This window comes from Hippocampus bargibanti, linkage group LG20, assembly GCF_051943395.1.
Source record: "Hippocampus bargibanti isolate YZ-2025 linkage group LG20, ASM5194339v1, whole genome shotgun sequence".
In the NCBI taxonomy this organism is placed as follows: Eukaryota; Metazoa; Chordata; class Actinopteri; order Syngnathiformes; family Syngnathidae; genus Hippocampus; species Hippocampus bargibanti.
In genome coordinates this window covers 936,149-958,773 of record NC_142753.1, presented here as the reverse complement: position 1 = coordinate 958,773, position 22,625 = coordinate 936,149, and the positions used below count along the sequence as shown (strand labels likewise).

General features: G+C 41.2%; 2 protein-coding genes across 2 annotated transcripts in view; both read right to left on the bottom strand.

The window, feature by feature from the left end:
- The window catches only part of top2b (DNA topoisomerase II beta), an 81,685-nt gene extending 76,254 nt beyond the window's left edge, over nt 1-5,431 (bottom strand). The window contains exons 1-2 of the mRNA XM_089022920.1: nt 4,942-5,431; nt 544-708 (exon numbers count right to left, since the gene is read on the bottom strand). Of these exons, the coding sequence (XP_088879046.1) occupies nt 544-708; nt 4,942-4,986 (210 nt within the window). The 5' untranslated portion in view covers nt 4,987-5,431. The remainder of the gene's footprint in view (nt 1-543; nt 709-4,941) is intronic.
- Nucleotides 5,432-5,748: 317 nt separating this feature from the next.
- ngly1 (N-glycanase 1) lies at nt 5,749-22,530 on the bottom strand. Its single transcript, XM_089022922.1, has 12 exons — nt 22,317-22,530; nt 20,993-21,107; nt 16,036-16,230; nt 13,691-13,853; nt 13,375-13,594; nt 13,174-13,295; nt 12,236-12,381; nt 10,418-10,528; nt 10,141-10,326; nt 8,066-8,251; nt 6,389-6,566; nt 5,749-6,307 (listed from the first exon to the last, which is right to left on the bottom strand). The coding sequence occupies exons 1-12, from the start codon at nt 22,415-22,417 to the stop codon at nt 6,132-6,134; spliced, it is 1,899 nt and encodes a 632-aa protein (XP_088879048.1). The 5' UTR covers nt 22,418-22,530; the 3' UTR covers nt 5,749-6,131.
- Between the last annotated feature and the right edge of the window lie 95 nt (nt 22,531-22,625).

The window sequence follows — 22,625 nt, the reverse complement described above, 5'->3', positions numbered from 1 at the left end:
CTGCCTGTTTTCCAGCTCTCCGAGGAGCAACACTCCTGATTCAAATGATCAGCTCATCAGCCAGCTCTGAAGCAGCATCAAAATGATCCTGATGATTTGAATCGGGTGCGTTGCTCCTGGGAGAGCTGGAAAACAGGCAGGACGGCGGCCCTCCAGGACCCACTTTGGAGAACCTTGCTATCAAACCTGTTTCTGATGTCAGTTAAGTAACAAAAAAACACTAATAAGGTTGCTGTGATCAACCCCCGTAACAACAACAACGTTTTCTGACCTTCAATTCCAAATCATTTCCAGAGATCCATTATTTTAGAATATAAAATACACAGATTTGTCGCTTGTGTCTTTCGCGTTGTGTTGGAGGTAATAAAGCTGCCACGCCAATCTTCTGGCTAGCTCGCCAAATTGTGTAGCCACCCTCGTGCAGCTACTCAGTGTCCCCATTTTACTACTGAGCTGTTATCAACATATCTGCCAGCTCTATTTACAAGTATATGTGAGGGTATTTTCTTTTTCGCACCGCTGCACACCCTCAATTTTACTTACCTGGGTGATGGGCTCGACGGAGCCAACGTATGTGTCCGGTCGCAGAAGAATGTGTTCAAGCTGCGTCTTCTTCTGGTAAACTCTCTCAACGGACAGCTTGGAGCTTATCTTATCTTTCTTGACCGTTTCCATCTTATCACCTACGTCCCTTCCGTTTGCTCCCTCCTGGAAAGATTAACAAATTGAAATTCAGACAAGTAAGTCTCAAAACAAGGGAAGACAGAAGTTCTCAGAATTATGGGGTCCAAAAACATGCGTCTCTAAAAAGAGAACTATAAATGACGATGAGTCTAGGTGCCCAGAACTCTGTCGAGCTCACAGTCCGGAGGTAGCAGGGTCAATTCCAGCGACGGCTTCCATGTGTGGGTTTCCTCCGGGTCCTCCAGTTTCCTCCCACAGTTCAAAAACATGCATGGTGGGCTGATTGAACACTTTTAAGTGTCTGCTGAATGGGTGTGAGAGCATTTGATTGTTTGTGTCAGCGTACCCTGCAATTGGGTGTCAACCGGTTCAGGATGTCCCCTGCCACTGCTGGGATAGGCTCTAGCACCTTCCGGATCGAAAAATGGAAGGATGGGTGTATTCATTACGATTTGTTGAGTCACTGTTCTATTGTCCAAGTGGATGGTGGTTTGAGTCACACCTGAGACTTTACATTACTAAAAAAATGCCGAAACAAGAATGTAATTGCCAGTGGATTTCATCACTGTAAGTAATTTATCATGCCACATTTTTTCTGTTCCATTCTGCCATTGGCTTTCGACAAGACGTTGGCACATATAAGATATGACACTCAAAATGACTGCAGAAGTGCAATGTTGAGAAGGAGTCGTTCGTCTGTGTGTGGCAGAAACAACAGGTTCAGTTGCCAGCAGTTCTGAGAGCAACTTCATTTTGATGTAATATTACGGATTTCATTTGACAATTGATGCTCGATGATACAATAAATGTTCTTATCTAGGGACTTCTTTAAAACGAACACTCCCTGACCTGGAATAAAAAGCTATATATTAAAATGTTGCCTACGAGATTACATTATGATTGAATCATAAGAGCGGGCCTTCAAGTAACCGGAAGCCAAACGGAAGCCCACAGTGGCGCAATCACAGGCAAGTCCCGCTTGATACTACGGAATACGTCTTACTTTATTTGTATGTTATTGTGTATTTGAATGGTATTGTTTGAGTTAGTCGTGTGTGTGTTACTTGAGTGAGTGCTGATGTATCTGGCTGCCCCTGCTCACCTACAGAAAAACTTAGCCTGTGACCGTAAAGTGTCCTTGAGAGTTTTAAAAGGTGTTTATGAATGAAATGTTTGTGTGTGTGTATATGTAAATAAATGAATATATATATACAGGTAACATCCGACTTACGACCGACGCGACTTACGACCATCCATACTTACGACCACGACCGCCAGACCCTATTTTTTTATTTTAAATCTACGCCTGGCACCGTTTGGTGTCCTTGAGAGTTTTGAAAGGCGCTGATAAATGAAATGTATTATTATTTATTATTATGATGATGATTATTATTACTATTGTTATTAATATTATTATCCATCCATCCATTATCCGTACCGCTTATTCCTCCTTAGGGTCGCGGGGGTTGCTGGAGCCTATCTCAGCTGTCTTCGGGAACGAGGCGGGGGACACCCTGAATTGGTTGCCAGCCAATCGCAGGGCACACAAAAACGTACAACAGTCACTCTCACACTCACACCTAGGGACAATTTGGAGTGGTCAATCTGCCTGCCATGCATGTTTTTGGAGTGTGGGAGGAAACCGGGGGACCCGGAGAAAACCCATGCGGGCCCGGGGAGAACATGCAAACTCCACACAGGGAGGCCGGACCGGGACGCGAACCGTCGATCTCTGCACTGTGAAGCCGGCGTGCTAACCATTTGAATACCGGGCCTTATTATTATTATTATTATTATTATTAACCACAAAAGTTAATTGTGGGTTGTTTGGATATTTGAAGTTGCCGTACCTTGCATTTGCTATCGACTGTGCATGTGTGAAAATGTTCCATTTTCCCCATGTTTACTGATGCAAGAAAGTCACGGTCGATATAAATATAACAAGCAAAGCGCGTGCGTCTACTTCGTCACACTCGACACAACACACCGTCAAGTGACACTCTTGACGAAGGCGGAAGTACACGGCGAAACATGTAAGGTAATTGAACACCTAAAAACGTCTGTAAGGAAAGGATTTGTTGCAAAAAATGATATCATTAAGAAAGGTCGGACAGTTATTTCCTGGCTTACGTACGGTACCCTCAACTGGACTTGTAGTAAATCACAGCACACTTTTTACAGTTATGGCTTTTTTCAGGATGCAATTAGCTGCTGAGAGTAAATGGCTTGTGGCTCAACAGACAGTCGCGTAATCGAACGTTTCCTCGGATGCTAATGGCAAGTCCCTTCGCGCTAACTATGGGCATCGGGGACTTCAAAGCGTTCCGTGGTTGGCTTTAAAAGTTTGTTGTACAACAGCAGCTGAGCAACGCTGTCTTGGGTGGCGATTCTTTGGAGGTCAAGTTAGAGACAGTGAGTGTATGTAGTACAGGTGACATCCGACTTACGACCGGGTTCCGTTCCGACCAACCGGTCATAAGTCAAAAAGGTCGTAAGTCAAAATCCATTCAAAATGTTAGTCAGTGCGAAATGACGAGCCGGCCGCAAGTCGGATGGTATCTGTATAGTGGAAAGAAAAGCCACGAGGTCTGTTACTCGCCTCATTTTAGAGCAAAGAGTCTTACGTTTGTTATACTTGTACAGTACTGTATACTGGGATACTGTCACAAACAGTGTTTGCATTTCATTGATTGTGTTATTACACATGGATTATGTGCATGTTCATAAAAGACACGCGCCATAGTCTGTTCCGAACTAGAGAATACAGACTGTAACATCTTGTAAGGACAAGTGGTGAATGGATAAATCATTAATCATTTCAAATTACAGTAAAGTCTCGTTATATCGATATTCAAGGGAGTCCGAAAAAATATCGATATAACCGGGACTATCGATATATCCGATCCTGTTTGCATGTAATTTTCTCCTTGCGTTCATAGAAATAGTATCGTAATAACCGGGACTATCGATAGAACCGATATAACGAGACTTTACTGTATATAAATACTTCAATTGGTGGCATTCAACATGCCGCTGACATTGTTTTACTACTTTTAACCTTGTTTCGATGGCACAGTAGGTAAAGGCGTGAAGCCTTCTCTGTAGAGGACCAGGACTCAATTTCTACGTCATAGAGCATTAAGGGGAATAAACAATTTTTGCCTGTCATAATGAATGCTTTATTCACAAGTGTTTTGAAGATAAGTAATGTTTTTCTTTCAACCATACAGGCTGATTTCCATCTTCAATGTGCACTAGTATATAAACACATTAATTAGTAGACATGGCGTGTACTTTCCTGGCACTCTCCCTGATCATCCTGCCAACCAACCCATTTAAAGAAGCTTGCAGCCCGTTTTAAATAACATTTTATTATTATTTATTTATTTGTCATATTTTGTGCCGTTGAATAGTGGATGTCAGGCCGCAAATGGTCCCCGAGCCGTAGTTAGGACACCTCTGATTTATAGTGATCTACGGGTCTCAAGATGAAAAGGTTTCTTCAGCTGTCACCTGTACTTCTTTGAAGGTGTCGAATGGGTCTGAAGGCTATTTGTTTTAATGGTCTTTTCCCCCGTGATTGTTAAAGCGTCAATGCCTGTTTGAAATGGACTTCATTAAAGGATCGCAATATTTTTGGGTGATAAATATTAGAGAGCAAAAGATGGTTTATTATCTATTTTGATTTCATCAGTACTTTTTCATGGAAACATTTGCATACCTAATGTGAGTTACATACAAAACAATGGCACAATAATTAAAGATTTAAAGATATTCATTTGAGAATTTGTTGTTATATTCTACATTTGGAGAATGATCCGCGTTCATGAAACGGTTTGGGGCTATACATGTGTAATTGCGTCTTTGATTTGGAGCTTCAGATTACGTCGCCTATGCAATCGCGTTGATGGTGACTTAAAAATACATGTGATTTTTTTAATGCTAGTAAAATGCATAATCACGTCACTATTTTTTACCTCTAAATTAAGTAAACGGGGCGCCGATGTTGATTGTGTCTTAAAACATGTATTATGTTTTTGGACCGAGTGCAATGTGTTGGAATAAATCTTGAAGATTAATATAAATTCACCAGTCTAGATTTCAAGTAGACAACCGGCTGCTGTTGTCGAAGCCACATTGGGAGACGGCACAAGCCCCATTGATCTCTAAACCCGAATTACAGAAATAACCCATCCGCCACGGCGTATATTCCACGCTTATGAAAAAAATAACATTGTTTTCGGGCGACGTAATTACCATCCCAGCAGAAATCCCACCGATCCCTGTTGTGCCGTAGGACATCCTTCCTTTGTGATCCTCAGATTTAATGATGTCGCCCGGAAAATGTTTTCTTCTATGACAGCAATATCACAAAACACGTCTCAGTGGTTGCAAATCGTCGAAAGGTTATGAAATCCCATGGTGTTGTGTTTCGCTTGGTTTTAAGAAAAAAAAACAATATTCCAAAACATGCAAAATTGTTACAGGGCTATTGTTCAAAACCATTCAAAACTGCCGTTGGAGGCCGAGACTTTCAACAAAGATGCTAACCAGGGCACTGTTTCCAAATATTTTTTTCACCCAAAAAACATGATATATGATTACTGTTTGGGTCGCACAACCAATATCAAAACAATAAAATTAAGAAGAGTGACAAACTAAAATTATGACACGATATATTTAAAATGTCCGAACACAAACATAAACCCATTGTTTGCTCTGAAGAATTGGTCGCTCGGGTCCGCCATTTTCGAGACATACTACCAATCAGAACGTAGGAAGAGCAACCAATCAGATGTGTTCGATTTTAGACGAACGGGAAAATAAACCAATCAGGTCTGTTCTTTTTCAGACGAATCGAGTTTTTGCCCAATACAAAGTTTCGTAACTGTCCGTGTCAACACTAGTAGGCGTTGACACGACATCAAGCGAAATGTAAGTTTAGCATTCACTTCTGCTATTTCATCAAAACACAAAAACGGAGGTACGTAGAAAGTGTACACAGGGACGTACAATGTATATGCAGATGACCAAGGCAAAACAAATCAATAAAAGAAACATGCAGTTTTCTCATAATATTTATTCAACATGTATTACAATAGACTAGGGTAACTTTCACAGTTGTCCCAGAGGTTTGCTGGGTTACATGCCTGCCAACGTTATCATGGCATACAGCATAGTAAAGGTATCCATGTTTTAAATACAATTCGGGCAGTTAATCAACATTATATATTGTTTTTTTCCCTGCTCAATTGACCTGATGCAAATTGTGGGACGAATAAAGGTTTTGGGATTCTGATTCTGATCAGTATTAACTGTGACATAATTCTGCTCTACATAAGAGATCTAACAAACAATATTATCAAACAAAACAACAATGGAATAACCTAAAATTATTTTAAAAACAAATACACTTCTCAATAGCAACGACCCATGTAAAATTCTGATCACGTGTTCTCTAGGTGAATGATAATTTCAAATGAAGACTCTTCTGTTTCCTTTAGACTCTGCCTGAAAAGCTGAGTGTGCTGCCATGATGCATTCCCTTCCCCACCCTTGAGCTGTGCAGTGACAGTAAACTCCGACAAACTATTCAGACACTGGAAGGACTGCATGCTTCCATCTGAAAGGATAAGTCATGAGAGATCAGGAAATCAAGTTACACTGTCCAATATTTAATTTAATTTGGATCCATCTTACATACCTCCAGAAAATTCCGTTGTAATCATGCCTGATTGCAAGACCCAGCTCACTTCTCCCGAATTGAAAGTTTGGCTGGAGGCCCTGATAGACACAGACTTGATACTTAATTTTGCTGGCCCTAAGTCAAATTTCCAGCTGATTTGTCCGAAAGAAGAGCCTTCAATTCGAGCAATATATACCTATAGGAAGAAATACAGCAGTGTTGAGAAAAATAAAGATGGTTATACGTTATGAAATGGTGATGTTTACAATATTGGTAGTAGTACAAAAGTAGTTGAATTTTAGCACATACGGAACTCGTATACGTGCTGCATCTCATCCCAATCTTTGGGCTGTGTGTGTGTTTGTATGGCTAGTCTAGTGAGGACCACTAACATTTTATACCATACGTAGTGGACATTTTTGACAAGTGAGGACCTTTTGGCCGGTCCTCACAAGTTTTTTTTATTTTAAAAGCTTCTAGAGGGTCTATATATGCATCTGTTAAAGTTTCAGAAAGGGCATCACAAATTCATCCAAAATGATTTTTTGGGTGTGTATTTTCATTTCGCTTGGTTTCACTCACTGTGTGTGTTTATGTGTGTGTGTGTGTGTGTGTGTGTGTGTGTGTGTGCGTGGTTAATGAGAGGAAAAAGTTCATACCACAAAAAGTAAAACAATATTTTAACCAAATTTAAAACAGGAGTGAGGACTTTGAATGTACCCATTCAGAGTCATCACTCCTTTGTTATTTCAGTTTCATATCCACTTTTTATTTCTTTGTTTTTAATGAAGTTGAAGTGGGAAATGGGGTGACATCTAGTCTTCAAATGTAATACTAGTTCTTCTCTAAACTTATCAGCAACGGTGGTCCCCACTCTGGAGTTATCAGGACCTCACAAAACTATTGAAACATGAATGTGTGTTTGCGTTTGTGTGTGGAGGGGGTCCTATCCCAGCTGTGTTCAAGCAGTCGGTACACCTGAACTACATATATCACACATATACAAACAATCTGTCCTCATACCTCGTGATAATACAGGCCACGGGTCAGGGGGGTAAAGCCCCCTCTGAAGCCAAACGATTTTGAACATTACAGCTAATTAGGCTAAAAAAAAGTCAGCATCCACGCACAATCGCCGTTCGGTCCATTTTCTGTCCATTTGTCTAGCTGGCTCTCTAGCTATCTAACTAGCTATCGTTTAGCTATCTATTAGCAACTGTGTCCTGTGACTGTGCTGGTCCCAAGCCCGGATAAATACAGAGGGTTGTGTCAGGAAGGGCATCCGACGTAAAAGCTTGGGCAAAACAAACATGCGGATCAAACCTCTAAAGATGGAGGACACTGATTTGCTGCGGTGACCCATTGAAGGGAAAAGCCCAAAGGAAATGAAGAAGAAGATCCTGTGGCTATAAAGTCACCTTGAGAGTTTTGAAAGATGCTTATAAATGAATTATTATTATTACTGTATCTTTTAGCTAGCTTTCTAGCTATTTGAGTTACTTCCGGGTTGAGTGACCGCTGGCGCGTGTGGCTGCCTCTGCTCACCCACAGCAAATCTTATCCTGTGACTGTAAAGTGACCTTCAGAGTTTTGAAAGGTGCTTATGAATACGATTTATTATTTATTATTATTATTATTATTATTATTATGATTATGATTATGAAAACACCGTAGATCTGGAAGGAGTCAACATACCATCTGCCAGTCATTTTCCACCTTCCTAAGGACAGACTCCCTATTCCACGCACATTGATCCCAGGAGTGGATAATCTCAAAGTCATTGGAGATCCGACAGTATTGGTCTTTCGTAGTGTTGTACAACACATGAATTAGCTTGTCTCTCCTCTCTTTCTCAGTGGGTGTGAACACATAGCCAGTGCCCTGAATGCAGAGACAAACACAGACGGTATTCATTGAAATTAAGCCACAATATACAGAATGTGTGGGAAGAGACTCAAGTAAGCCATGACGCGAGACATACTGCCGGTATTACAACTTCAAAATAAACCATCACATTGAATGTCCATCTATGATTTAGGATGTAAGCTGTATTTTGAAGTTAGCCATCTTCCTGAAAGTGTACACGCAAATAACAAGATACAAGAGGAAGAAGAAAATGTCCCAAGCAAGGTCGAACTACTCCAGGACCTGTTTTGGTTCTATAAAGGTTATTCAGAAATTCTAACTTGTCCTCAGGTGTGACTTTGTGCTCTATGATTGACTAGTGACAATACCAGGGCGTGTCCCACCTATTACCCAATAGTGATAGACAGAAAAATCGACCATTTCTCATTATACAGTGAAGAAAATAAGTATTTGAACACCCTGCAATTTTGCTATTTCTCGCACTTAGAAATCATGGAGGAGTCTGAAATTTGCATGCATGTCCACCGTGAAAGAGATACACTAAAAAGAAACATCCATGCATTAACGATTTATTTGTGTGATATAGCTGCAAATAAGTATTTTAACACCTGAGAAAATGAATGTTGCTTGCTATTACAGAGGTCAAACATTTCCTGTAGTTTTTCACCAGGTTATCAGTCAGATTTCTGGGCTGTCGCTGAGAAACACGGAGTTTGAGTTCTTTCCAAGGATTTATGATTGGGTTCAGGTCTGGAGACTGGCTGGGCCATGCTAGAACCTTGATATGCTATTTACGGAGCCACGCCACAGTTTTCCTGGTGGTGTGCTTCGGGTCGCCAGCCACCTCCAAACACGCTTAGTGGAATTATGACCAAAAAGTTCTATTTTGGTCTCATCTGACCACAAAACTTTCTCCCACGACTCCTCTGTATCATCCAAACGGTCATATGCAAACTTAAGACGGCCCTTGACATGTGCTGGTTTAAGCAGGGGAACCTTTCGTGCCATCATGATTTCAAATCATGACGTTTCGTGTTTTACCTACAGTAACCTCGGAAACGGTGGTCCCAGCTCTTGTCGGGTCATTGACCAACTCCTGTCGTGTAGTTTCGGGCTGATTTCTCGCCGTTCTTGGAATCATTGAGGCCGCACGAGGTGATATCTTGCATGGGGCTCCACTCCGATTGAGATTGACCATCATGTTTAGCTTCTTCCATTTTCTAATGATTGCTCCAACAGTGGACCTTTTTTCATCAAGCTGTTTGGCAATTGCTCACGTAGCCCTTTCCGGCCTTGTGGGGGTGTACAACTTTGTCTCTGGTGTCTTTGGACAGCTCTTTGGTCTTCGCCATGTTATAAGTTAAAGTCTTACTGGTTGTATGTGGTGGACTTTATGCAGCTAACACCTGAAACACGTGCATCGGATTCAGGATGATACATGGAGTGCAGGTGGACTTCTAAGGGGCAGACTAACAGGTTTTTCAGGGTAAGAATTCTAGATACACAGGTGTTCAAATACTTATTTCCACTGATCCATGCGCACCAAATCCAGCAGACATTTAAACAGCTTCTTCCCCCAAGCCATTAACTCTTTGAACTCTTTCAACAGTAGCCAAAATGGAACTGTATAGTGCCACTTAGCAGTTTTTTTGTTTTTTTTTTGACAACGATACTAGTGCAGCGTGTTCTACCGGAAACAAATTCCTTGTGTGTTCTACATACTTGGCAATAAAGATGATTCTGATTCTGATTCTGATTCTGATATACGTTTGATCTTTGATTTCTGGACTGTGACAATGGGTTCTTTAGCATCAGATGTTGACAGCTTTCGAACACATTCCCATTAAGGTACCAAAAGGGAAAAATACGTGACAGGAGCAAAAAAAAAAAAAACAGTACAGTACCTTCTTAATAGTCCCTGAATTGGCATCTCCTGTCTCTCCTCTTAATAGCCTCCAGTCCAAAGACCCGGAGGTGCGTCCTCCCAGTTCGCCTTGTTTTGGTATTTTGGGACAAATGAACTCAACAAGTTCAACAAGTAATCGTTCGGCCAATTCTAATTTCCTGTCGACGCCAAGGGATTCCTGTCTCTGTAGAATGAAAATCAGATTCAACACATTTTACATTACTATCAATGCAGCACTAAGTCTTACTGGAAATGAAGAAGAGGGAAACACCTACCAGAGCATTGAGACCAATAATAGTGTGCAACAGCCAGGTCTCCTGGACACCGGTCCTTCTTGACAAAATCTCTGGATGTTTGCAAGTATACCTCCACGTCACATCAACCACCTGCAACATTGACCCATACATTATGATTTTTAATTTTTTTGTGAAAATATAATTTCCTTTCGTTTATGAAGCATTCAAAAATTACGCCAAATTATTATTTTCAGTTATTCTAATTAGGGCGGCCCGGTAGTCGAGTGGTCACAGTTTTCGTCAGTTTTTACAAATTATGATTGGCTCGTCACTAGCCAATCATAATATCACGAGCCGAACTCCACCACTCTGCTGAACCAACTGAATGACTTCTTCGCCCGCTTCGAGGCAGACAGAGCACTCCAGCACAGAAGACCCCACCACCTCCCGGCGACCAGGTGCTGACACTGTCCCAGGACAGCGTGAGGCGATCCCTCAGAGGGACCAACGCACGAAAAGCCCCGGGTCCCGACGGCATTCCTGGCCGTGTTCTGAGAGACTGCGCTGTGGAGCTCACAGATGTCTTCACGGACATCTTCAACACCTCTCTGAGCCAGGCTGTTGTGCCCACGTGCCTCAAAGCCACCACCATTATCCCGGTTCCGAAGAAGTCGTCCCCCACCTGCCACAACGACTACCGCCCGGTCGCACTCACTCCCATCCTCATGAAGTGCTTCGAGCGGCTAGTTATGAACCACATCAAGGCTGCCCTCCCACCCAACAATGACCCTCTCCAGTTTGCATATCGGCCCAACCGCTCGACCGATGATGCCATCTCCACTGCTCTCCACACAGCGCTCACCCACCCGGAGACCAGAGACTCCTACGTCAGAATGCTGTTCATCGACTTCAGCTCAGCATTCAACACCATCATCCCCCAACAGCTCACCGATAAACTGAGCAAACTGGGGATCAGCACCCAACTGGCTGTTGGACTTCCTGACGGGAAGACCACAGGCAGTCAGAGTTGGAAACAACACCTCCAGCACCATCACGCTGAACACAGGGGCCCCCCAGGGGTGTGTGCTGAGCCCCCTCCTCTTCACTCTGCTCACCAACCTCTTCATAAAGTTTGCGGATGACACGACTGTGTGTTCATAACTAGATGAGTAACAAGAAAACATCTTCTCCAAATCTGAACTTTCGGAAGCAATTGTTTTGATTTTGGATCAAGGCAGTTTGTGGGTGGGCCAAGATCGCCGGATTCGCCCAGGTTCATTAGTGGCGGTTTTGGGCAGTTTTAAGTCATTTTTATCGTGTTTTGCGTTTGACTAAAAATATCGCCCTGCGTGTTTTAGATGCTATAAAATGTTTTTTCTGATGTCAGTTAGGAAACAAGAAAAAAAATGCTGTTGGTTGTACTTTAAACTCAATATTCTGCGGGTCCTGCAATTTGAGTGTAAATGACACAAACCCTGGCAAGTGACAGTGAATGAATTAACCATCCACAGTCTACACTCTGCCCTTGAATCAATTAAGTCTAAATAAGTCTAAATTTCCCTTTGTTTCCGATCCATTTTCTCACCTTTCCACCAAGTTGTTTTTAACCGCTGTAGAGCTATTGAGCTCTCTCTCGTTTTAATGTCTCCCATGATCGTGTGCTGCTTTGTGTGTGTGTGTGTGTGTGTGTGTGTGTGTGTGTGTGTGTGTGTGTGTGTGTGTGTGTGTGTGTTTGTAAAAGCCTCCCTTCTTTTTTTTACCACGGATCTTGACATGCAATGTAAACCGAATAAAAAATTGTGCAGCATCTTCACTGATATCAAAAGAAAATCACAATAGAGCAACGGTGCAACACACCTGATCCCGTGAGAAAGCCAGAATATAGGAGAGTTTCTTCCCCCAGCCAACTTCATAGAGTAAAGGTTTATCACAGATGTTTTCACACGAGTCACAGTGTAGCCAACGGCGCTGAGACCTCGAGTAAACCTCTGTCCACACATGATCTGCAAGAAAGAAAGTTGACGGTGAGCCTTAATGCAAACATTTTAAATGAGTAAATGACATTTTTTTTGTGCCATTGCAGTAACTACAGGTTGCGTGCTTCATTTTTTACATTTCTTATGTGAAAATGATTGATAGGATGATTATGGTGCAGTATACATTAACACAAAAAAATGTATTACTCACATGCACCAATATGTTATTTTTTCTTCGATATCACTCGCGACCCACTTGGGACCGGTCGATCAAAGTAATGGACACCCACCTTATGTCACATCCATCATTTCACTGCTTTTCGCTGACGTTTTAAGATTTTGCTGTGGTACCGTTTCTTTTGTTTGTATTCTTTTAAAGTTATCGGGAATAAGTGAACTGTTTTGGAAGGTGCCGTTTGTTGGAAACAAAGTTTGTATTAGAGAAAAACAATTTGCAACTGTATTTTCAGTCTCTGTCAATCTGTATAGGATAGAAAACTACAAACCGGCTACAAAGATAGTTTTAATCATGAGTAAATAATCTTTTTTTTTCTCCAGTAGCTGACCTCCAAAATGGGTGCAGGATGCGAGCTGGAGCCACGTTGAACAGGTTTGGGACAGTATGGGGTCATTTTCACCAGGACAGGTTGGGATTTTTTTTTTTTAAACAATGGTTCAGGACTGAAAGGGGCTTGTTTTATTTTCTATATAAATGTGATGAAACGGGAGTAAAAATCCACGCCCGTGTCACCCAGTATTGCTTCTACATTAAGCTAATAGTGTTGTTGGGATGGTAACAAATGTGTCCAATGTATATACCTGTGCTGTCCCAGATGTACCTGGCTTCAAGGAAGAGAGCTCTGCAACACAGTGTAAAACAGTTGGCCCATTCACCACAGCGCCCCCTTCTGGTTTTGAGAAGCTGCTCGGGATTGTTGTATCTTGTGTTAGAGAAAGAGAAAGTCAAGGCGGGTGGGGCCAACAACCACGTAGCCTTTTATATGAAAGAGCAGAACGAACCGAGGGAATCTGGTGCATAACTTGCAGCTTTGACAGTAGTGGTTCTCTACTCGTTGGGCTCCCCAGCGAAGATCATCAGTAGTAGGACTGAGTGAGCCACTGTTCTGGGTTGGGCCTCCACAGCTGTTACAGGGCAAACAGTCGACCCAGGAGAAGAAGTCATGTTTGAACCACCTAAGCAGCTCCAGCACAAGGAAGTCCTCTTCTCCGAGTTTACATTCTACACGGATGCATTTCACAAACATGTACAGGTACAGTACATGTTACTGCATTGACTTCGAATTGCGTCAATGATCTATTTGAATGTGACACAAACCTGTGTCAGCTTCTTTAGCTAACTTCAGCTTTTGCTTAGCCACATCCAAAAGCTGCTTGTAAGGAATGCAGTTTCTGGCTTTCTGTTGAAGCTCTGGGCTCTCATATAGAAGCACATGTTGAAAATTAGACTCAAGAGTCCGGAAGAAGTTCTTTCTTCCCACCTGCCAGACAAATAATACAACATCCTTGTTCTAAGGTCCAAAGGACATGGACAACATTTGAGTTATAAGGGAAAATGCACAGTTTTAGACTCAAATGTGTGTAATCAACTGTAGAGTACCAGGTCTTTATTGCAATTGAGGGGTTTACACAAGTTAACATGTTTTATGCATATGTGGAAGTGTCGCAGCTTGGAATTGAAGCGGATTTATGTGGGACAGGAGATGGGAGACAATCCCTTTTCGTCAATAGATGCTACAGCTGCGTGTTTGCTTTCAACATTTAGCTTGTAGTCGACGTGCACATTCCACCATGACATGCCTGATCCACTGCTGAAAAGGATGCTTTGATCCTCTCCTCTTTCATCTTGAACTGCTTCATCTCACAAAGAGGGTACAGAAAGTGCTGAAGAATGAATGACTCTCTGTGTCTTTGTGTTGTCATATTATTTGTTATTTAGTTTAGTTTTTTTTTTTAACTTGGCTGGCGTGTGTGGCTGTCGCTGCTCACCCGCAGAAATCATATCCTGTGACTGTAAAGTGTCTGAGAGTTTTGAAAGGTGCTTATAAATGAAATGTATTATTATTATTATTATTTTTTTTATTATTATTATCTTTCAAGTTCTGTTGTATGATGAATCTTTGAGGTTAAATGTTCTGTCAATCATTTAGTTATAGTGTCATTGCTCTTGTTGTTTTCTATGCCGCCACTTACTGGCCTGTATTTACCACGGGAATGTATAGAAAATCAATATGAAGGGGTCAGGGGACGAAAACAAAATTTCTGTACCTAACCCAGGTATGTTATAAAAATCTACGGAAGAGGATTAGGGCCACTGAAGAAAAAAAAAAATATGGTTGACAAGATTCTCACTTTATTCTCAGAATTCTCACTTTAAAGTGAGAATTCTGACTATTCTCAGAATTCTGACTTTAAAGTCAGAATTCTGAGATTAAAGTCAGAATCTTGCCAACCATATATATTTTTTTCTTCAGCGGCCCTAATCCTCTTCCATAAAAATCAGATACCGTATTCTCTGAACTATAGGTCGCATTTTTGTTTCATAGTTCAGGCATTGATGTGACTTATGTGTGAAATTACTCGCACATTGTTGTGTCATTTTCACAATGAACTGTAGGGGGACATTCCAGGCCTGCGTTGATGATTTTGACATTGGTGGTAATAATACAATGAATACTGAAGAAAAACAACCGTTAGACCGTCTGTGTTTTATACTTCCTCATTCAGTGTTTGACTTAAAGGACAACCGACGTCACTTTTTTGTTTCCGAACTGACATCAGAAAAACGTTTGATAGCATCTAAAATACCCAAAACATGCAGTATGATATTTTTATTCAAATGCAAAACACCAATAAAAATGACTTAAAGTGTCCAAAATCTGCAAAAAAAATGAGCATTTTCAGAAAGTCCCGCCCCCAGTTCGTGATGTCACGCCAAGACGTCTTGCATTGCTGGAGAATCAAAACAATGGTTTCAGATTCGGAGAATATGCTTTCTTGTTACACATCCAGTTATGAATATGATTCAAATAGTTCTGAAGAAGAAAGCATACATATTTGCAATCGATTAAATAATTTATTCTGTGTCATTTTGAGGCATCAGGGGTGGGAAATGTCGCACCCAAGGGAGGCAGAAAAGACAAAGCCATGTAGAGAATTAGTCAGCTGATAAATTCCTTCCATGGAGCTTGGTCGCCCTCTTCTGGCGGCTTTTTGGTGCAACACGAGGTTTACAGACCAAACCAAAAAGTACAGCAAAATACATTGACGTGACGGAAGGACTGCTACAATGTGTCTTTTTTTCGGTCAGGGGCATTCCTTTAGTGACGTCACATACGGACTCGTCACCAACTCAAAAACAAGACTTCCTGAATGTTCAGCGCGAGTCTTAAAAGGTAAAATATAGCTATATGCGGTGGAATCTTTGTAAAATAGGCCCAGTAGAAGTCATTTGAAGCCATTTGACAAATTATGGACACAACCTGTGCGGAGACGTCGGTTGTCCTTTAAACATACATTCCATACAAAATATAGCACTTAAGCTACTTACGATCAAATTCACCTGACGAGCGACCGCTCGGAACACATTTCGCTCGTAAGATGGGGAGCGTCTGTATATAATTTCTTGTTTGTTTTGTTCTCTGAAATCATTTGTCACATTACCTGGAATGAATGTTGCAGAGGAAATGATGAGACTGCTTGGTTTGAAGAAGGTTGGCTTTCTGCAGCAGCCTCGGCCAAAAGGGGAACATGCTGCGGAATATTGAGTCTCTGGTCTCTTTGAGCAGCTATGGAATCCCTGATAACTTTCAGCTGCTCCAACGATGCTGACTTTGAGAACACCAAATTGGTGTCAGACTAGAATGAAAAAAAAATATATATATGTAGTGATTCTGGCAGATGACATATTATATGAAACGTGTTACGGACGTGACAAAAATGCATCCAGAACTACAGAATCAGAAAGCCTTTAGTCTCAAAAATGGGGAAACAGGGTGTGCGTGGAGTCAAAAGATAAAGTACTCTATGCACAAAATAAAATGTCAGGATACTGAAATGTACAACACTACAAAAAAGTTTCAGAAATAGAACTGCAAATTGTGCAAAGTATAAAAATATATCAAAGTATTAAAAGCGTATTTGATATATGTCACTGTATTTGTGCATGTTTTGGCGTGTGTTGCCAAACATATGGTTTTGCATTGTGGCCAAAAAGTTCAATTTGGGTTCCATCTGACCAGAGCACCTTCTTCCACGTTTGGTGTGTCTCCCAGGTGGCTTGTGGCAAACTTTCAACAAGACTTTTTATGGACATCTTTGAGAAATGGCTTTCTTCTTGCCACTCTTCCATAAAGACCAGATTTGTGCCGTGTATGACTGATTATTGTCCGATGGACAGACTCTCCCACCTCAGCTGTCGATCTCTGCAGTCCATACAGAGTCATCATGGGCCTCTTGGCTGCATCTCTGATCAGTTTTTTCCTTGTTTGAGAAGTTTCATAACTTTGCTGCTGTGAAATGTAAATTTCTCCACAGCGAGACTGATCAAGGCAAATCCAATCCAATCCAAAGTTTGGAGGGACGATTTGCGGTGGTCTGACGCTCCTTCCATTTCAATATGATGGCTTGCTCAGTGCTCCTTGAGATGTTTAAAGCTTGGGAAATCTTTTTGTATCCAAATCTGGCTTTAAACTTCTCCACAACAGTATCCCGAACCTGCCTGGTGTGTTCCTTAGTTTTCACGAAGCTCTCTGCACTTCAACCAGAACCCTGAAACTATCACAGAGCAGGTGCATTCATACGGAGACTTGGTTACACACAGGTGGATTCTATTTATCATCATCAGTCAGTGAGGACAACATTGGATCATTCGGAGATCCTCACTGAACTTCTGGAGTGAGTTTGTTGCACTGAAATAATATTGCACGCTCCACTTTTCAGTTTTTTATTTGTTAAACAGGTTTAAATTATCCAATAAATGTTGTTCCACTTCACGATTGTGTCCCATTTGTTGATTCTTGACAAAAAATATATTTAAAAAAAATAATCTCTTTATGTTTGAAGCCTGAAATGTGGCAAAATGTTGCAAGGGGGCCGAATACTTTTGCAAGGATGCTAACTGTATTGGATAGCTATTATGTAGCTAGCTAGCTTTGTATCTATTTGAGTTATTCCAGGTTGAGTGAATGCTGCCGCATGTGGCTGCCGCTGCTCACACACGGAAAAAGTCATACTGTGACTGTAAAGTGACCTTGAGAGTTTTGAAAGGGGCTTATAAATCAAATGTATTATTATTATGATTATTATTATTATTATTATGCTTATTATTATTATAGTGCGTGTGGCTCTCTCAGAAAAACATTTCTAAATATTTTGCTTTAACGGCTCTCTCAGTCAATAAGGTTCCCGACCCCTGATGTGCAGTATATTTCAATCTTTGTCTCATCAGACCAGAGGATTTTGTTCCTCAATGATCTGAGGTCCTTCAGGTGCCTTTTGGTAAACTCCAGTCTGGCTGCCATGAGCCTTTGACTCAGAAGTGGCTTCCACCTGGCCACTCTACCATACAGGCCTGATTGGTGGATTGCGGCACCTTCTGGAAGTTCCCCTCTCTCTCTCTCTCTCTCTCTCTCCATAGAGGAACGCTGGAGCTCTGACAGAGTGACCATTGGATTTTTAGTTACCTCTCTCAGGCCCTTCTCCCCCGATTGCTCAGTTTAGGCGGGCAGCCAGCTTTAGGAAGATTCCTGGTGGTTTCAAACTTCTTCCATTTAAGAATAATGCAGGCCGCAGTGCTCACTGACTTTCAAAGGACATTTTTCCGTACCCTTTCCCAGATGTGTGCATTGAAACAATCCTGTTTGGGAGGTCTACAGATAATTCGTTGGACTTCATGCTTGGTTTGTGTTCCTATATGCACTGTCAACTGTGTGTCAAATGTATGTCTTTCTGAATCAAGTCCAATCAACCGATTTGACCACAGGTCGACTTCCATGAAGCTGTAGAATCAACTTGACGCTGATCAGCGGAAACAGGATGAAAGAGAGCTCATTTTTTAGCTTCAGGGCAAAGGTTCTGAATACTTATACACAGGTGATACTTTTTAAATAAATCTACAAAAATGTGACCAAAACTTCTTTCATCTTGTCATCATGGGGTATTTTGTGTAGAATTCTGAGGAAAAAAAATGAATGTATCCCATTTTTCAATAGGGCTGTAATATAAGAAAATACGCGAAAAGTGAAGTGTTCTGAATACTTTCCGAACTGACTGCATGTCACCTAGCTGTCCTGGGAACGCCTCGGGATCCACCAGGAAGACCTGGGAGAATTGGCTGGGAAGAGGGAAGTCTGGATGGATGGATGGATGGATGGATGGATGGATGGATGGATGGATGGAACGACAACCAACTCCCCATGTTTTCATGACTTGAACATTCTTCTCTAAATCTCAGTGGAAATTGGGAGGAATATGTGATCAGCGACTATTAGCGACTGTATCCTGTGACTTTAAAGTGACCTTGAGAGTTTTGAAAGGTGCTTATAAATGAAATGCGTTATGATTATTATTATTATTACAGTATCTATTATCGAGCTATCTTTCCATCTATTTGAGTTACTTCGGGTTGAGTGAACGCTGGCGGGTGTGGCTGCCGCTGCTCACCCACATCAAAACACATGCTGTGACTGTAAAGGACCTTGACAGTTTTGAAAGGCGCTTATTTGCTATCTAGCTGGCTCGCTATCTAGCTAGCTATTAGCTAGCGAGCAGGCTTCCAATCTATTTGAGTTACTTTCAGGTTGAGTGAACGCTGGCGTGTGTGGCTGCCGCTACTCACCCACAGAAAAACTGATCCTGTGACTGTAAGGTGACCGTGAGAGTTTTCAAAGGCGCTTATTTGCTATCTAGCTGGCTAGCGCTCTAGCTTTCTATCTATTTGAGTTACTTCCGTGTTGAGTATACGCTGGCGTGTGTGGCTGCCGCTGCTCACCCACAGAAAAACTGATCCCGTGCCTGTCAAGTGACCTTGAGTTTTGAAAGGCGCATATGAATGAAATGGATTATTATTATTATTATTTATCTATCAGCAAGCTAGCTAGCTTTGTATCTATTTGAGTGACTTCCGGGTTGATTGAACACTGGCGCGTGTGGCTGCCACTGCTCACCCACATAAAAACTGATCCTGTGACTGTAAAGTGACCTTGAGAGTTTTGAAAGGCGCTTATAAATGAATGTATGATGATCATGATGATGATGATGATGATGATGATAAGAAAACTATGACCGGAATACTAACATAGATGAGAGCACAATAGTATGAGGGCAAAATAATTTGCACAGTATACAGTATACAGTTGACATTTTTATTTTGTTATGCTTAGAATATCTTGTTTTCTATCCTTTCTATCCTTTCACTCCCACCCCAACCCCATCCCTCTTCAATTGCTGCTGTGGACTGCAAATTTCCCCATTGCGGGACGAATAAAGGTATTCTGATTCTGATTCTGATAAGCCAATAAAAGCAATCAAATGTGACCCTTTCTGAAAAGGTGGACATGTGGCTTCTTGTTGAATTTAATCCCTTCACAACCAAATTTTATTAACCAATTTCATTTTGTACTCTGGTAATTTTTCAGATGTTTCACTCACTGATTTGTCTCAGGCACCGATTTGTCTCAAGTAAATAAATCATGATTCAAGGCTCCCATTACTTAAAGGACAACCGACGCCTCCGCACAACTTGTGTCCATAATTTGTAAAATGGCTTCAAATGACTTCTACTGAGCGTATTTTAATAAGATTCCACCGCATATAGCTATATTTTACCTTTTAAGACTCGCGCTGAATATTCAGGAAGTCTTGTTTTCGAGTTGGTGACGAGTCCGTACGTGACGTCACTAAAGGACCGCCCTTGACCGTAAAAAAGACGCATTGTAGCGGTCTTTTCATCACGTCAATGTATTTTGCTGTGCTTGTTTGGTCTGGGGACCTCGTGTTGCACCCAAAAGCCGCCAGAAGAGGGCATCCAAGCGCCATATAAGGAATTTATCAGCCTGTGGAAACAGAGGTGGCCACAGGATGTCGCCATTTTGTGCCTCTTTTTTTGGGTGAGAGATTTTCCCCCAATGTTGCCTCAAAATGACAAAAATAAATTCTTTAATCGATTGCAAAGATGTATGCTTTCTTCTTCAGAACTATTTGAATCATATTCATAACTGGATGAGGAACAAGAAAGCATATTCTCCGAATCTGAAGCCATTGATTTGATTCTCCAGCAATGCAAGACATCTTGGTGTGACGTCACGAACTGGGGGCGGGACTTTCTGAAAATGCCCAATTCGCAGCTCAATTTTTGGCAGATTTTGGACACTTTAAGTCACTTTTATTGGTGTTTTGCATTTGACTAAAAATATCATACTGCGTGTTTTGGGTATTTTAGATGCTATCAAACGTTTTTCTGATGTCAGTTAAGAAAACAAAAAAGTGACGTCGGTTGTCCTTTAAGCCTTACATTACAAATACAGAACCGGTACTTTTATTTAAGGATGGGGCATTTGAATGAGAATCCATGAGTGCAAATACCAACAGTTACTTATGAAGAAGCCAAAAAACGGTTTACCTCTTCAAAGCCCATCTCAAAAAGGCATCCCACAGCACCGCTGAATGGCAGCAGCTTGCTCAAAAAAGTGGGACTGCTGATATGGATTGATCTATATTTTTCCATCTTGGGATCCCTGGTGAGAAAAAGTACATTTTACATCAGACGTTTGGGCACAAGTAAGGATTTCAGCTCTGGTGACAAGCCAAAACAAATTACTGACAATAAAATGTGAGGAATCTGTTCCAAACTCAAGCTCTGTGCAAAAGATAGTTAAACAAATGTATTTATTACATCTGATATGAAAATCTATTAATATTTTTCAAGTATAATCGGAACAACTGATAATAGAAATTGCAGTCGCAAAAAAAAAAAAGATAGTTGCTTCAAATGCATCTTTAAACAATTAAGCTAGTTATGTTGACACTGTATCATAAAAGTAAGAGGGGATTTACAAAGTATACATCTGTACATATATGCTTTAAGTTGCAGTGGTTAGGGTATCGACCTCACAGTGGAAATTGCATGTTTTCCCCATTTCTGAAAAACTACAAAGGGTCCTTTGGCAACACAAAATTCCCACTTATTTCAAACCGATTAACACATTAAGACAAAAATGAGTGCATCCAAAAGATAGGCTGCCAAATGAAAAACAAAGTTGTGTAGTTTATTCAATGCATTGTAAAAATGAAGATTGTAAAGAGCAAGACATTGGGGAGACTAAACAAATTCTCAAAAAAAAGACTATCAACGCTGCAGGCATGATATTCTTGTGCCTCAATCGCCAGTACATATGCACCTAAAAGGTAGCAACCACTCATTTGACGACAATGAGGTTAAAAATCTTACAGAAAGAAAATAGATGGTTTGAAAGGGGAGTAAAAGAAGCGATTTTTATAAAACAGCAAAACCCTTCACTAAATCGCCATGGTGGGGTGAGGTTTAATTTGGATCGTGCTTACAACAGACTTCTTATCGTTACCATGTACGCTTAGTCATGCTGATGAGGTGATACCAGAGCGAATGGGGCAATCAGGCCAGTCGTAGACCATAATCAGTCAGGAAAATACAAGTAATCAGTGTAGTCCCAGGGAATAGTCCTCTGCTCTCGACAACCCGAGAGCAGGAACCTATCAAAGCAGTCTGGCACCGCCACCTTTGGACATTAGGGATATATTTTGGGCCGTAGCGACCAGGAAAAAAAATGTTCGTCGACGAAGCCTCTTTGATGAGAAGCAAAACGTCCGACACCTTCAAATTTGTACAGATGACGGCTGAAGAAACCTTTTCATCGATGGACCACTCCTGTAAAACTGAGAGCTTACACAGACGGACCAGGCCTTACCTTAAAATATTGTCGGCGTAGGAAAGCAACAATTGGCACACATCGAAGAAGACTTCATTTGGATTCTCACATAATTCTGCAACCGCTGGTGTCAGAGCCATTTGGACTTTTTATTTTTGTTTCAGAAGAACACCGGAAGCAGATCTGGCGTAGGTGAATGGTCCACTTTGGGTCTTCAATAAAGCAGTCTTATTTACGCCTGATTGCTGCTCAGTCCCAAATTATATTTTTTACGGTTATTGTTTTACAAATATCCGCGAAAATAAGGTAAAACGTTATTTAGGAATGTTTTGAACGTTTTATTAGATT